The sequence below is a fragment of the Molothrus aeneus genome, chromosome 17 (genome assembly GCF_037042795.1).
Source record: "Molothrus aeneus isolate 106 chromosome 17, BPBGC_Maene_1.0, whole genome shotgun sequence".
In the NCBI taxonomy this organism is placed as follows: domain Eukaryota; kingdom Metazoa; phylum Chordata; class Aves; order Passeriformes; family Icteridae; genus Molothrus; species Molothrus aeneus.
In genome coordinates, this window is record NC_089662.1 from 5,820,537 (window position 1) to 5,837,104 (window position 16,568).

General features: G+C 55.9%; 1 protein-coding gene across 2 annotated transcripts in view; it reads left to right on the forward strand.

Moving 5' to 3' along the window:
• The first annotated feature begins 2,882 nt into the window (after window positions 1-2,882).
• The window catches only part of PLCG1 (phospholipase C gamma 1), a 45,560-nt gene continuing 31,874 nt past the window's right edge, over window positions 2,883-16,568 (forward strand). The window contains exon 1 of one of the 2 annotated variants that reach the window (XM_066561744.1): window positions 2,883-3,084. In XM_066561744.1, coding sequence (XP_066417841.1) covers window positions 2,883-3,084 — 202 coding nt within the window. The remainder of the gene's footprint in view (window positions 3,085-16,568) is intronic. The other variant, XM_066561745.1, reaches the window with a different exon arrangement.

Genomic DNA, 16,568 nt, shown 5'->3' on the forward strand with positions numbered 1-16,568 from the left:
GGATGCATCCCTTCCCAGACACTGGTCAGAGGGATGCTGGGCTGCAGGGACCCCCCGCACTTGGCAATGCAGTGGGCTCAGAGCGCTGTGTCCCTGCATTTTGTTCCCCAGGCCCTGAGCACGCCTAAAGCCAGAGGTCACCTGGCTATTGGCCTGTTCCCGGTAGGAGGATGCAGCTGCTCCACGAATCCTGCAGGATATGGGGGATGGCATCCCGTGCTTCGGAACTCTGAAGGGGGAAGTGCTGGGGCCACTCCGAGGGGAAAATCCCCCTTTTCCCTGAGGTGTTTGCAAGGGGAGATTGCAGAACCCGCAGGCTTCCACAGCCATGTGATGAACACAGTCCAGGGAATTTCTTCAAAAGCAAAACAGGAATATAATGGACGTTTTTGCTGCCCTGAGGGGTGGGGGTGATTGTTCAGAGCCTGGCTGGTACAGAAGCTGGGACCACCAAATGGGGCTGTCAGGCAGCAGGCACACAAAGGCTGTCAAATTTCCTATGCTGTCCAATTAAACAGCAGAATTCCTTGGCACACAGCATCTTAGACACAGAAAGCTAATGCAAAGCTAAAAAATGATCACTCAAACTCAGAAAATAAAACAATATACATTGCAAACAGCTCATTGCAAACCACATCCTCCACGTGCTGGCCTCAGCCGCCCCGCGCTCCGAGCTGAGGACGCACCTTGCCAGGTGCTCTCCATCAGCAGGAACAGGCAGTGTTTGGGAACAAGGGAGTTACCTTTTCTGCTTCTTCCATGGCCACACTCCCTTCTCAGGTTTTGCCCTCAAAAACAAGGGTGTGCCCATAATGCTCAGCTATTTTAAGACCACTGGGAGCCGGCTGCTTCCTGCCGGTCCCAAGCGAGGCCATTACACGAGGCAGGAGCCACGTCCCCGGCGGCCACGGCAGCTCACCCCGGAGAGAATGAGGCCCAGAGGGCTGTGCCAGCACCAAGCATAGCCTCCAGTAGCTCTGGCTCGGCTGAGCACATCCCCAGCATCCTTACTATTTCTATCAGGGCAGATTTAGGTTCTCATCTTGCCTGTTTTTTACACCAGGTAGGATCCTAAACGACTTTATAGGGTTCCTGCTGTGTGTGCAGGTGTGTGCTGGGGAATGTCCCAGTGGAGGCAGGTGGAGCAGTAGGACAGAGAGAGCTGCTCACATGTGGGATCCACTCGGAGATGGGCCCCTCACTTAGAAGATGATGCCCCTCCCAGTCCCAGCTGTGAGCTGGAGGGGGTGAGATAAGGGCTGCTGAGCACAGGCTGCCTGTGGACACGTGTGTGTATTCACAGAATCATGAATTTGGAAAAAAAGAAAAAAATAATTTTAAATGTATAAATTAAATATTTATACATTTATACATATAAATGGGACAGCCTGAGCACCCAGTGCACCATGGGGTGCCCTGATGGAAAGGAGGGCGTGGGGAAGAAGGTCAGTGGCACACAGAAAGGGAAATCACAGGCTTTAACCACATGAATGGAGCAAGCTGCATTGAAACGCTCCCAATTCAGCCTTATCCGCTTGCTAACCCTGTGTGGTCTCTAACCCTGTTTTTTTGTGGGGCCAGAGAGCAGCTGGAGAGTGCCCAGTGACCCCCGGCTCCCTGCAGGTCGCCCAGGGGCGGGATGCCACAGGCCACCCTGCAAGCTTTGTCCTGCTTTCCATGCCATGGATCCGGCTGGGATCTGTGTGAAGGAAACGACAGCAAATGCAGACCTGCCTTCATCAAGAGCCCACACCATGGTGCCGGCGGCAGCCATGCGGAGAGGTCTGTCCCCAGGAAAAGCCACCGTGGGATGCAATGTGGGGACCCCACATGTGCCACGCCAGGATCCCACGCAAACCCTGCTGTGGGTGCTGGAGCCCTAAGGTATCCTGTGGGGTGTGTGACCCACGGGGGACCCACAGGGTGCAGGGTGGTCCCGCACCGTGCCATGGGGTGCAGAGTCCCCGTTCCCCAAGGTGTGCCATGGGGTGCAGAGTCCCCCGGTGCCCCAGGCGTGCACTGGTGCGGAGGGTGGCGCGGTTCCCAGGCGTGCTGGGTGGTCTGTGGCACGGCCATCCCGCACCACCATGGGGTCCCGCTACCCCGCTGGGCGGGGATGCTCCGGCCCCCGAGCCCCTGGGCGGGCAGCACCAGGTCCGTGTCCCCCCCTGAGCCCCCGAGCCCCAGGTCCGTGTCCCCCCCTGAGCCCCGGCACCGGGTCCGTGTCCCCGCCTGAGCCCCAGCACCGGGTCCGTGTCCCCCCGAGCCCCAGCACCGGGTCCGTGTCCCCCCGAGCCCCAGCACCGGGTCCGTGTCCCCCCGAGCCCCAGCACCGGGTCCGTGTCCCCCCCTGAGCCCCGGCACAGGGTCCGTGTCCCCGCCTGAGCCCCGGCACCGGGTCCGTGTCCCCCCGAGCCCCAGCACCGGGTCCGTGTCCCCCTGAGCCCCCGAGCCCCAGGTCCGTGTCCCCCCCTGAGCCCCCAGCACCGGGCCGGGTCCGTGTCCCCCCGAGTCTCAGCACCGGGTCCGTGTCCCCCCGAGCCCCAGCACCGGGTCCGTGTCCCCCCCTGAGCCCCCGAGTCTCAGCACCGGGTCCGTGTCCCCCCCTGAGCCCCCAGCACCGGGTCCGTGCCCCCCCCCCCCGAGCCCCAGCACCGGGTGCGGGTCCCCCCCGCGGATCCCCCGCGCTGCGCTGCGCGCCCGCCCCCCGTGCTGGCAGCGCTGCGCTCCGCCCCTTCCCCTCCTTCCTCCCTCCTCCTTCCTCGCTCCTCCTCCTCCTCCCTCTCCTCCTCCTCCTCCCCCTGCTCGGCTCCCCTCCCGCGGCGGCGGCGCGGGGCGCGGCGGGGCTCGGGCGCTCCCGCTCCCCTTTGTTCGCCGCGCCGATGGCGGCCGGGCCGGGCGCCGGCCCCGGGGCGCCCAGCGAGGCGGAGGCGGCGCAGCTCTGCCGCAGCCTGGAGGTGGGCACCGTCATGACCCTCTTCTACTCCAAAAAGTCGCAGCGACCCGAGCGGAAAACTTTCCAGGTGAAGCTGGAGACGCGGCAGGTCACCTGGAGCCGCGGCTCCGAGAAGGTCGAGGGCGCCGGTGAGTGCGGCGGGAAGGGGCGCGGAGGGGCTGCGCTGCCCCGGGCGGGGCGGCGGGGCCGGAGCCCTCCGGGAGCCGCCGTTCGGGGAGCGCTGGGGCTCGCTGGCGAGCAGAGGAGGAAGAAAATGAAAAATAATGAACCCCCGGGCTCGCCGTGCCCGGCGTGTCCCCCCGGGCAGCCGCGGGGGCGGAGAGGGGTCCGGGTCCCAGCGCGGGGCCGCTCTGTGCTCGGGGGATGCGCGGGGGATGCGCGGGCCGGTACCGCCGCTGCCCCCGCCCAGCGCCGCCTCCCAACTTTCCGCATCCCTGCTCGGCACCAAACTTCCCCTGGGATAAACGAGGTGTTTTCCCGGGTGGTGCCTTGGCGAGCAGCACCCAAGGGCTGTAGGGAGCCTCAGAAGGAGGCAGGGTTAGTGTGAGCCCTTTTGCGGTTGCACCTCGGAGCAACAGATGAGAGCAAACGGAAAAGGTTAAGCAGTAGGAAAACCAGCCCAAAATATTGTGCTGCGGTTCCGTTCTCTTCCCCGTTGCCCTGTGAGGGTGATGGCACAGGGTCAGGTGAGCGCCCGCTTCCTGTGCTGGATGGGGACGAGGAGCACAGAGGAAAGGATGCGTAAGAAACCTGAGTGCAAAACCAGGTTTCTTATGCATGGGCGTAAGGTGGGAAGGGGGTGAGATCTGGCATGCTCTGCACTCTTAAACTTGGTGTTGGTTTCCCAGGTTTTCTTAAATTATCCTTCCTGCCTCCATGTGCACCAGCAGGAGGACAGGGTCTCTGCTCTGTGTGGGACATGAGGAAGAGGAGATGTGCACGAAGGCCAGGAGGTGGGAGAGGTGGTGCTGCCCGTGGCACTGGCCTTCCCCATGCTGGGGATGTGCCTGAGGCCCAGCAAGGCCAGGGAGGGGTTGTCATCCCTCCTGGCAAGTGCTGCTGGTCCAGGATGGAAGGTGGGATGCTGTTAGTACCAGGGGCTTAGATGAGGAAAGGACATGGAGATGGTGGCCACCTCTCTGTGGCAGGTCCACAAAATGCCAGTTTGGGGCTTTGGTTTGCCCTGAGAACCTCTGAGTCCTCTACCTTCTGCCCTGTGGTGTGTGCAGGCAGATCTGGAGGGAGCCTTTAGCATCATGAGGATGTGGAGCTCCCCCCTCTCTTTCCCAGAATGGCCTCTGGGAGCAGTGAGGCAGTGTGAGAGGGAGGAGAGCAGCATTCTGTTGACCCTGGGCTTAAGTTGTTCTTAAACTCAGGCTGAGCAAACGTTGGTTTTGCTGGGGAGATTCTGGTCTGAGACAGAGCCCACAGCCCATGTGTGCCCACGGGGCACAGAGGTCCCCACTGGTGTCTGCAGGGGTGATTGTTCCTGGGGACAGACCTGGGTGTGTCCCCGTAACCTTTGGGGGAAATCTAGAGAACTTCAGCTTCTGTAACTGTGGGCCTGACAATGATAAAGCCATGGCTGCAGAGAGTTCTTGTGCTGTGCAGACATCCAAGAGCAGAGTGTCCCAGGGACTGAGATGATTGTGTTTCTTTTAATGTCACAGAGGAAAATTCCTTGGGGCTTCTCTACTGTGCCACAGGCAAGGTGTCTGGCTGGTGGCTTTGGGTTCCCCACGTGTGCCTCCCAATGCTCCTGGTGTCCCCACACTATGTGTGACCCTCCCAGGGGGCCAGGTGGGCCTTGCTGGACACAGAGGACATCAGGCTGCTGTATCAGGCTGCTGAAGAGCTGCTGTATCTTCAGCCCCCTCTCTCTGATGCTTTACCCATGGCATCCTCTCTCACCAGAGTAACTCACCCTGTCCTCAGTCCCCTGCTCTGGTGTCACCCAGCACCCTGAGCTTGCAGGGCTGGGGAGCAGAGCTTTGCTTTAACACCTCCTGGGCAGAGCTGTGGGGCTCCAGCTGGAAATGCCAGCCTGTGTACACAAATAGTGCCTGGGTTTCTAGGCAGGCCAGGCAAACCATGGGATCGATGGCCAGCAGTACTGGCTTCTTGGCCAGCTTCCCTATTTTTATCTGGATGTGCTTTCTGGGCAGAAAGAGGATGCCTGGGAGAAACCAGGTGTGTGACAGCTCCACTTCATGTGGCAAATACACCAAGGAATTCCCCTCCTGGCTCATCCCCTTGAGGTCAACATGGCCATGGTGGGAACCAGGGGGTGAAGTAATCTGGAGCTGAGCTCATCACTTTCAGTGCAGGGTAGTGTCAGCCATGGATCCAGTTCTCCCCAGGAAGACAAGCCATGCCAGCACAGAGAACAGTAAACTGAGTTTTGCTTTTGGTGGTGGTTCTGGTTTGTCCCCAGCTTGCTGAGGGAGTGGCAGCTGTCAGGAGGTGAGATGTTCCTTCCCATGCAACAGCATCTGCACCAAGCAGTGTCTGGGGACTGAGAGGGCAAAGATGGCTGTGTTCATGGGTCTGTAATGGATGTTCTTGTGTTTCTTGAGAGATGGAGACCACCAGGGAGTTCTAGACCACCCTGGATATACGTTAATTGTCTCAAGTAGGAATGATTCTGGGTTTTTATCCATTTCAGAACAGGTGAACATCCACAGGAAGAATGCAAGACCCTTTTTTATTAAAAATAAAGAATCAGTTAACGCAGGAAGTTTAAAAGAAAATAAATGCATAAAAGACAACATATGGAGGTTTTGGGCTCGGGGCATGCCTGTGTGGATGGCCATGTCTTGGAGAGGTCTGTCTCCATGGACACCAGCTATAGAGCATCTGTGCTCCTTTCTCTGCTCCTGGTGGGTTGTGCAGAAGGGAGATGTGCATTTGTCCCAGGGAGGGGTGGGTGAGGATGGGGGAACCTGGCTCCATGGCTGACAGTGCTGGGGAGAGCACAGCCCTGTGGCTGCAGCTTGGGAAGCTCCTGGTGCGTGGTGGGCAGTGCATGAAGGGACAGAGGTGTGCTGGCTCATCTGCAGGTGGGCTAAAGCTGCAGTGTGCCAGGAGGAGAGGGCTCTGGGCACAGCCACTGCCACGGTTCCTCAGTTGGTGGTGCTCATTTTGGAGCTTTGCCATCACTGTCAGAGGTGTTGTGGAGCAGCTGCTGCCCCAGGATCTGTCAGTCCTTCTGATCTCTGCTGAACTCTGCAACAGGCAGCCAGTTCTTTGTCTGAAAAACAATGTTTGGGTGGTGCTTGGCTTTCTGTGTTTAGAGGGGAGCAGAGCCTGAGCAGGTCACCCCACTGCTGGAGAGAGGTCCAGGGAACCCCTGTGCTCTGTGCCTTTGGTGCCTCAGCAGCCTGGTGCTGTGGGTCTGAGTTCCCTCTCCCTGCCATGCTGCTGTGCCACCTTTATTTCAAGTTACTGAAGCCAGCAGGGTCTGACTAGCCTCTGCAAGGAACTTTTGGGATTTAAGGACGAAGTTCTCTCTGTGCTTCGGCATCTCCTAAGAGCAGTGAGGTTGGACCAGGGGGATGCTGGATGAGGAGGAGCCTGTGTAGATGTGGCACCTGGGGCCATGGGTCCGTGGTGGACCTGGCAGAGCTGGCTTGGTGGTTGGGCTGGATGGTCTCAGAGGACTTTTCCTGCCCTAATGGTTCTGTGAAGGGTTGGGTGGCATCACCACCTGTGCTGTAGATGGACAGATAACCAGCTGGCCTCGTTGGCCTCCATGAACTGCCCAGCCTTGCCTGCCCAGGAGCCAGGAGGTGCTGGGGGACGGAGAGCAGAGAGCCCTTGCTGGTGTGACAGCCCTGTCCTCATCCCCTGCTTTGTGACCCTTGTGTAGCGCTTTGTGACAGTGCATAAAGACCCTGTGTGTGTCCCCTCTGTGCCCTCCGTGGGCAGCTCGGGCTCAGTAGGGCCCCCAGCCAGCTGGGCTGCCACATGAGAGCCTCTTCTCTTGGACAGGACCTGCTCTTCTTGAGCTCTCCACCCCAGAGTGAGGAAAATCTCCATGAGCTGCGGGCTGGGTGAGCTCCCCTGGGCAGGGAGCCTTTCCCTTCTCCTGTACTTCTTCAAAACTGTGCAAAATGCAACCCTGGTTTGTGCCAAAAAAAAAAAAAGGCTTTTTTTTTTTTTTCAATTAATACTTGTTTTTGTTCAGAGGGCTCCAGGCAGGTTTAATTACCAATGCATTGCTTTCTTGCTAATAACTCTGCAGAGGGCCTGGCTGCTACAATAGGAAGAGTGCTAATAATTTTCTATTCTTTTTGTTAAGAACCCAGAGCAAAGTAGAGCTAAATCCCTCGAGTCAGTTGTCTTTTATGCATTTATTTTCTTTTAAACTTCCTGTGTTAACTGGTTCTTTATTTTTAATAAAAAAGGGTCTTGCATTCTTACCTTCTCATGCTGGGGGGGTTATAGGCCAGTTTCAAATTGAACTGTTTGCCTTGAAACACGTCAGAAAATTCAGAGAGTTTGCTCAGAGAGTGAGCTGAAAATTTGGAGCAGATGTTTGTTTTACAGGGGAGAGAGAGGAGAAAAAAAAAACCTACCTCACAAAAACCCTGGTTGCATTCTTGCTTTCAGTGAAATGAGCTCAGTCCCTTGGAGGTGGAGAAAAGCCATTGCCTGTGTAAAAGAAAAGAAATGAGCTGTAAAATATTAATGCAAAGTGGCTCTGAAGTGTGGCTCATACTCGCCTCAGCCGTTTCAAGCACCAGCCTCTTTCATTAGCCCACTGGGGCACAGCTTCTTTAATTATGTTTTTTTGGGGCCATTTGCTTAAACTGAGGACCTTGGAGCTCTTAAGAAGTGAGTGAGCCAGAAATGGTTCTGAAGGAAAAAAATGGCTTCAGAGTGAGCTGCTCTTGGGGTGCAGGATGGCTCCTGCACTGGAGGGTCCCCTCCTGCTCCTCCAGCCATGGATGCAGAGGGCCGGAAAGGCAGGAGGGAGCTGCCCCTGGAGCAGGGGCTGCACAAGGGCTGGGGTGGCCAGGGAGAGCAGCAGAGCAGGGCTTGTGACTCTCAGGATGGTTGAAGCTTCCCCTGCTGATGCTCTGCTGTGGGAGCTTTTGAGGGAAGGTTTTTTGTGTCCCCCTTCTGCCTGTGAGGGCATTTGTGCTACACACAAAGCAAGTGAGCTCTGCTCTGCCTTCACCTCCAAACTGAAACAGCCTCTGCCCTCATTCACATCCCTTTGTCATCCCAGTTTTACTCTTGGTAGCATCCTCCAGGAGGGGCGGGTTATAAAACCCCTCCCCACCCAGTAAGATGTGTTACCTCCTCCCTTGGCATCTCAAAAGCTTCTCTAAACCTGGAGAGCAGCTGGAAGTTGGCTGGCTGCTGTTTTCCCCTAGTACCTGCACCGTGTCCCCCATCCATCTGGTTCCTTCCCCTGTCATCAGCCACGTGGAAGGAATTGGCTTATGGGGTCCAAGCCCACTAATTAGAATGTGCTGGAGAGGTTTTTTGCAAAGTGTTGGACTGATTATTTCTCACCAGCATCAAGGGGCTGAGAAATAATCAGTCCAACAGTTTTTCAGGGCTTGGCTTTCTCCTTGCCATGGCTGGACACCATGTGTGGCAGCAGGAGCACCTCAGTGAGCTGGCTCTGAACATCTGGCCTTGCAGATTGTGTGCCAGGAGGTGCCATCATGCTCAGCTCTGTCACCTCCTGTCACCAGGGGCTGTTCTGCTGTGGGGTTTTATACAGAACTTCCATGTGCCCCATCTCCATGCTGAGGGGCTGAGCCAGCACCTGCCCAAGCCCGCCTGGGACATCTCTGCTGCTCTCTTTGAGCTGCCCTGCCTGCACAGCAGGGATGGTGGGGATGGTCATCCTTATCCTTTATCCTTATCCTTATCTCAAAGCGTTTGCTGGCTCCTTATCTGATGGCAGTGGCTGCCCTGTGAACACCCCCAGGACATGCTGGCTGTCCCCTGTGAGCAGGCCTGTGGCCTCCTGCATATCTTACAGATTGCAGACACAGGAGGAGAGGCTCTGCAGCCCTGAGTCAGTGCTGAAGTCCCCTGCCCTGAGCAGCCCTGAGCTCCCAGTCCCCCAGTGCTGTGTGTGGCAGGGCAGGCTTGGCCACTGAGTTGCCCAGGAGAGCAGGCTTGGTATAAATTCTGTGTTCTGGGAGCCTGGGCACTGCTCTTTGGCTGGGACCTTCCCCTCCAGAGGGCACTGGGGCTGTTGTGTCCTTTTGGAGCTGACCCACATCAGTGGGCTGTGATGGGCAGCCTGGCCAGGATGTAAAACTTGGGAACACATGGAGTGGAGCAGGGCTCTCAGAACAGACCCTCCTGTTACGGTTTAGGCTACATCCCACACCCTTCTGCTGGAGCTGCAGGCTTATTGATGAGCTGCAGCAGCTCAGCCTGTGGATGGCAACCTCAGGAGCTGCTGGAAGTGGAACATGTTTGATTGTGTGTCCAACTCCCCTGTCTCTGCCAAAGTGGGATCCTGCTGGGCTGGGCTTGACAGAGTTTGTGCTGAGCATCCCCTCCTGTCAGGGCTTTCACTGCTCACAGTGACCCTGAGATGTGTTAGAAAGTCACTTTTCCCAGCCTGGTGCTTGAAGAAGGAGTCAGAGCTCTTCATTTCTCAGTCTCAAGGTTGTTTATTGTTTCTTATCTGTAAAATTCTTTCTCCTGCCCTGCCGAGGTCCATCCAGCAGGACAGTTCCAGGCACCCTGAGTGCCCCCGGGGCAGTGTTATGTCTTTATACTAAAAATTACACATACGATGTTTACAATTATTTTCCAGTACCTATCACCTATGTTAGACAGGGAGCTTCTACTGTAAACCAATCTAAAAGTGCCACCATCCCAGCAGAAGATGGAGGCCAAGAAGAAGAAGGAGAAAGGCTGGACATGCCCTGATTCCTCCATCTTGCCCCCTGAACCCTCCATGCTAGAACACCCCAAAATCTACTTTTTCACCCCATGATAAATTCACTATCATTCTACTTAAACTGTCATGGCTTGCAGATCTTCATCCAAGGTTGGTAATTTGCTCCACGGGTCATAATCAAACCCACAGGGCTCTTGGGCTCTGTGCCAGGGTCTCTGAGCCCCCTGGCAGGGGTCTTGGCTGCTCAGGACAGCCAGAGGGATGTGCTGGGTCCTGACACCCTCCAGGCCATGGGAGAAGCTGGCAGGAGCTGTGGGCTCTCTTGGGGATCAGGCTGTGAGCGCTGTCCCCGGGGATCAGGCTGTGAGCGCTGTCCCTGGGGATCAGGCTGTGAGCGCTGTCCCTGCGGATCAGGCTGGGAGCGCTGTCCTGCAGGGCTGTAGGAGCCCCCCAGCCCCAGCCTGGGCTGTGCTCTGGCAGGTGAGGAGGCCAGCAGGGACGGTCTGTGCTCAGTGCTGGCTCAGCCAGGGGCAGGCTGGTGCTGCAGGGCTCAGGGCTGGGTGTGTGGCAGTGGCCCTGGGAGCTGTGTGACCTGGCAGGGCTGCAGCAGCCCCCGTGCCGTGTCCCTGCTCCGGGGCTGCTGCAGGTTTGGTGAGACCCAGAGTGAAGCTCACACTGAAGGAGGGTGTGGGGAGCCCAGGAAGAGCTTGCAGCCTGTGGTGAGGAGGTGTGGGCCTTTGAGCACAGAAAACCCCAGCAGCTCTGAGCTGAGAAACCATTGGCTGCACCTTGCCATGCAGTAGAAGGAAATGGGTGAAGTCAGTGCAGAAGAATTTTTACTTTTCTAGTGTTCTCTGGGGTTTAAGAGCAGTAGAAATCAGAACATTTTGAAGCTTTTACAATGCTTTTGAAAGGCTCCCCCCCACATCCTCCATCTTTGCCCTTGGCCAAGCAGGCTTGGTGAGGGGATGGTGGAAGATGATGCTGCACTGGAGCAACTGGGGGTGTTAGCATTCAGGAACACATCATCACAGAATGATTCCATGCAGGTGCTTTTATTGAAGAGCTCTGGGTGTCAGGGGTGCACAGACCCAAATCTGACTCTGACATGGTTTCAGGCCAAACATGTTTTATATTCTATCATTATATCACTTACATATTAATTATTAAACTTACATTGTTCTGTTGTATACAGTGATTTCATCCAAGCATGGATTTCTCATGATCCTCCTCAAACCTCTAACATAGTTTTTCTCATGATTCTTTAAGCAATAATTCTATCAAATCACATCTAACAATTATATCACTTACCATATACTAACTATACAGGCACAGTTTCACATGATCTAGCAAACACAAGGCCTAACATTTCCCAGGGCCTACCTTTAACATTTCCCAGGGCCTACTAAGCCTAACTTTCTTCCTAACTCCCCACATTTTCTCTGATTTTAAAATCTTTTGCTGTCCAAGGGATACCTGTCCAGAGAGGGATGAAAGGAGCTCTGGGTGTTCCCCAGATGTGCAGCAGCTGTATGGGGAGGGCTGTGTGGTGCCTGGCACCGGGGGATGCTCACAGAAACCTGGGAGCTCCTCAGTCCACTTGGTGGTGGTGGCTGCTGCTGCTGGTGTCCCATGGGGGATGAGTTCAGCATCCAGCCCGTCCCTGGCTGTGTCCTGGCTGATCTCATGGCTGCTCCTGCTCCTCTGTTCCAGCAGTGTGGTTTTGCTGCTGCAGGTCTTACATCAGGCCCTCCCTGCTGAGAGGGTGTCTTGCAGACCAGGGAGAGCCCTTAGGAAAGGACATGGTGATAGCAGCCATTCCCAAAGGAACTCTGCAGTGCTGGAAAAAGCTGTCCTCCTAAATGGTTTTAATCTTTAAGTTTTGAGTGTTCTTATTTTGAACAAAGTGCTGTTTTATGTGGAAAAAGCTTTTTCACATTGATTCCAATGAGAGACTTCCTCATTTCTGAGAATTTTCAGCCTTTCTGGAGATCCCCCAGCACTTGGAACTCTAGGCCAGGGCTGTCTGCTTCTGATCTGCCAGGCTCATCCCTCCTGTCCTTATCTCTGAGCACTTTGCTGCCTCTCAGTCTGTCCTTGTCATCTATTGAACACCTTGATCCAGGGGATGGCAGGAGGATTCAGGATTGGGGAGCACCCTGAGCAGCCAAACAGCCATGGGCTGATGTCTAGCAGAAGCTGGCACACCATGGCTGTACAAGTCAGCAGAGCTTTAGGATGCTGCCAGCTCATACTCTGAAAGTCTCTGTGATTTTCAAACTGATTTTTAGCTCCATCTCTGCTGTCCCTGTACTCTAGCCTGATCTGGGGTCCTGAACTTGGCTGGCTGGCTGGGTGGGGAGCCATGGAAAGCCTTCCAGAATGTGGGATGGATCTCTCCCTTGTTTTCCTCTGCAGGTCCTCCCTTGTGTTTGTAAACATTTGTGGCTCTGAGGTTTTGGTCGGTCCCTTCCTGTGCTGTCAGTAGGGTGTCCCAGAGCATCCCCTGGCTGTCCCAGCCAGGCAAACCCATGGTGCTGGTTTAAAATCATGCCAGGGAAGGTCATGTCCAGCACATGATCTCTGTGATGCGAGATGTTGTGCTGAGCTGTTTGGCCTTAAGGATGCAGTGGCCAAAAGCCACAGCAGAAAGTGTAGGACTGTGACTTACAGGTTGTGTTTTCTCCCCTGCCCATTACAAACACATTTATTTTCCTTTTCTTGGAATATGACTCTTTTTTTTTTTCCTGCCTTGACATATGGAATCCCAGAGCTGTGCTGCCTTGTGTTTGCAGCTCACCCCCAGCCTTTATCCATAGGGGGGTGTGCAGGACTCCTGCCTTCCCAGTCCTGGTCCTTTGGGAAGTGGCTGAAGCATCTTAGGGATAAGGGTTGTGTAGGGGGATAGAACATAAGTAAATAAAGGTAGTATAGAAAGTAATCTTACCCCTAAGGAGTTGCAGCTTGGTTAATTATTAAAGATTAAGAGCAGGCCTGATGCTAACAGGCCACAGCTGTAGCCAATAAGAAGAGTGTTATAAAAGAGTGGATTGGTAGAACTGGAGTTAGTTGGCTGCTGTGAGGACGAGGAAGAGTCAGTGCCCAGAGGAGCTGCCTACAAGAAACATCAAGGAGGTGTGAAACTCCAGCAATATGGAACCCTTGCAATGTCGTGACAATAGTAGAACCTTTGTAATATAATGACAACAGGGCTGCCTTTTCTGCTGGCTCCAGACTCCATCCCCAGGAGCTGGCTGTGTGCTGTCCCCAGTGCCTGGAGGGAGGGATGCTCTGGGTGACACACACACAGCCCTGCTGTGGCTGCTCTGCTGCCTCCTGGCTCTGGGAGCTGTCCTGCTCTCCGTCTCTGCTGGAGCTGCCCCGATTCCCTCTGGGCTGTCCTGTGCTCCTCCCCTGCTGGGATCCCGTGCAGAGCCCATCCTGCTCCCTTGGAGCAGCGCCCCGTGGTGGGGCCACACCGGGCAGGGCTGGGAATGGCCACATCAGGGACAGTGTCATTGCAGGCTTGGGCACAGAGCTGCCTGAGAGTCTTTTTCCTGTTTACTTGCTCCCAGAAGTGCTGATGGTGTGGTGATTAAAGGACATCCCCCTGCATGTGCCAGTGCATCCTTCATCCCTCCCCCTCCTCCTCCTCACCTGTGCTGGTGTAGCCCCAGCCCAGTCAGGCTGGCTGTGGTGGGGGCCTGGCCATGCTGGGAGCAGGGAATGTCCCAGGGGACTTTCACCGCCTTGGCTGCCTGCCCTGGGGAGCTGCACCCCATAGCTGTGCTTCCCAGCTGGCAGGAGGAGGGGCAGGGCTGCCTGGCTTTGTTTGCTGAGCATTTGGACACTGCCTGCCAAGGTCCTTCCTGGTGCCCCTGGCTCATCTCTCCAAGCTCCTGTGCTTGGATTCCTGCCCTCAGACATCACTCACCCGCCTCTGGCTCCTCCTGCCAGGGCTCCAGGGCACTCTGCACACCCTCCTTCTCTCCTGAGCTTGCAGTCCTTGTCCTGTTAATCCCTGCAGCTCTCAGCCCCCCTCAGCTTCAGAAGAGCCAAGAGCTGTGTCCCTGGTTCCAGCAGACCCCAAGCACTGCCAGGGCAGTGGGGAGTTGGCTCTGCTTGTTTCTATGTCCCAGCAAAGCAGCAGAAATCGATTTTTATTGGGTTTTTTTTTTCCTCTTCTGTGTCTCACATGTCCTGTAGTGCCTTGTGTCAGCCTGTTCTCAAGGTCTTGGATTATTGTCTCTGCAACCTCCAGCAGCTCAGGCTCTGGGACACTTTGTGAAGAGGTGAGGGAATGAAATTTTTGGAGCATTAATGCATCAGGTTTGGTATGAACCATGGAGCAGGTTGGAGTACAAACAGGAAGAGGTCTCCAGTTCTGGGGACCAAATAAATCCCAGGTGAGGTCATTGAATAAAAGCAGTCCCAAGTGGTTTCACACCATCACCATGAGCTTCTGCTTCTCCCCCATAAACTGAAAATGCTGTCATGTGCCAGGGAGTGTGGCTTGGGCAGTGCCTGCTCAGTGCCTGGACATCTTCACTTGGATGGTGCTGTAAGGAATGCCTTTGGCTGCTCATCCCCCAAAATCCTGCCTTGGCATTGGAAGGTGAAACCAGCCCAGGGGGTCCCATCCTGACAGAGCAAATCTGGGGGAAAGGCAAGAGGAGAGTCCCTGCTTCCATTTCCAACCACCCTGGGACAGGTTTGGGTTCAGTGCAGCTGCTCTGGTGACTTTGTCTGGGTTGTGTTGGGGTGGAGAAGTGGCTCAGGAGGAGAACTCGAGGAGGAGGAGGTGGCTGACAGGAGGAGGTGCTCCCTGCATTGAGTGCTTGAGGTGCTGCAGCCCCTGGGCCTCTCTGCATTCAGTGGCACAGAGGGACATGGAGGGGAGGGCACACATCTGGAAGTCACATCTGTGCTCTGGCAAATCCTCAGCCCTGCCAGCCCCAGAGCAGCTTTTGAGCTGAGCATGGGGCAGGAAGGGGCCAGGCTGTTGTGGTGACCTCGAGCAGCTCAGCAGCTGATGGGATCTTCATCCCAGCCTCCTCTTCCCAGCGTTGCCCTCACACTGCAGAGTCCAAGCCCTGGTGGGGACAGGGACAGGCCACTCCCTGCTGCCACTGAGGGTCCTGCCAGCTGTAAATCCTGCTCCTGGTCACCTCTGCTGTAAATCTGTCATGGAAACGTGATTTGTGTCATCTGGAGGGGTGGGTGAAACCTGAGTCACAGCATTTGAGCATCACTGATATTTGCTGCCCCTGTGACAAATCTTTTCTGTCCTTTGCTTTTCACTCCTTGCCTTTGTGCCCTGTCCTGGGGACAATGTGTCCAACTCTTGTCTCCAATTGCTTTGTGACAGGACATCACCCCTGGGCATGAAAGTTGGGAAGGGAAGGCACTTTTGTTGAGTGCAGAAATCCCTCAAATGCCCCAAGCAGAGTTTGCTGCTGTTGGACACTCGGGTCCCCAGATCCATCTTTGCCAGGGCTCCCTCACTGGCCCTGCCAGGCTGTGAGCTGTGCTTTCAGAACTGCTGGATTGCCACCTCTGCCCTGCTTGGTTTCTGCCAGTCTGACTGGTCCCATCCCCTTCCCCTCATGGCACTGGGCACTCTGGCTGCCTGAGAGCCTGGGGACATCAGTGACACTGTAAGGTCCAGGAGAGGGATGCAGAGACATTGCACAGGAGGGTTCCCTCTTCAGCCCTTCCATGAAGGACACAGAGAGACAGAGCAGCTCCCTTCAGCCCCTCACCCTCTTCCCAGCACTGTTGGTGCCTCATCATTGTCCCTGCCCACCTGGGAGTCTCCTTGCAGCTGTGTGAGATCCTCCCTGCAGGGAAGGGAGGAAGAGGGGCAGGAGCTGTGCTCACAGATCTTCATCCCATCCTCCCTCTGGTTCATTCTGCTCCTTAAAGGCCATTGCATTTCTCTCCAGCAGGCCTGGGGGATGGAACCTGCCATGCCATGCAGAAGGAAGGTCACCCTGGGGATGGGTTGTGGAGCTTCCCCAGGCAGCCTGGCCAGAGCACCAGAGCTTCCCCTTTCCACATGAGTCAGTGGAACTTTGTGCCTCTCAGACAGGGAGATGACTGGAGGGTCTCTCAGGCTGCCACCAGCCCGATTTCATCAGGGACAGGGACGCCAAGGTCTTCAGAGCAGCATCTGTGCCAGCAAGAGCTGGGGCTGTGCCTCTCTCTGGGGTGGGAATGGGCTCCTGTGTCCTGGATGGTGACAGTGCCACAAGTCCATGGCTCTCAGGGGTGCCAGCCTTGCATGTGGGACTGGGTACAACCAGCAGCCCTGGATGCCCAGCTTGGGATTCGGTACCAAACCCCACAGATGCACAAAGACAGAATTTCCATGGAGGACAGGAGGGAGCCCCAGCATTGCAGGAGGAGGATTGCTGGAGCCCTTGCCTGGCATTTGCCACCTGCTGCCCATCTCCTTGAGCTCCCCAGCACTGGCTGGGTGGTAGCAGCATCCTGCTTTGCTCACTGGGAGGATCAGCTTTGGTTTTTTACTCGTATTTTCTCGCAGCTGAGGGTGAGCAGGAGAGATGTGCTGATGATAACAGGTCAGGCAGCCCACAGCTGCCTCTGGTTCTCACATCAAGAGGATGTTCAAGAGCTCTTGAAGGCCACCTGCATGAGGCTGCTGCTGGCAAGGCAGCCTGGGAAGAGGCCAGCATGCCCTGTAGAAGCAGTGTCTGGGCAGGATCCTCT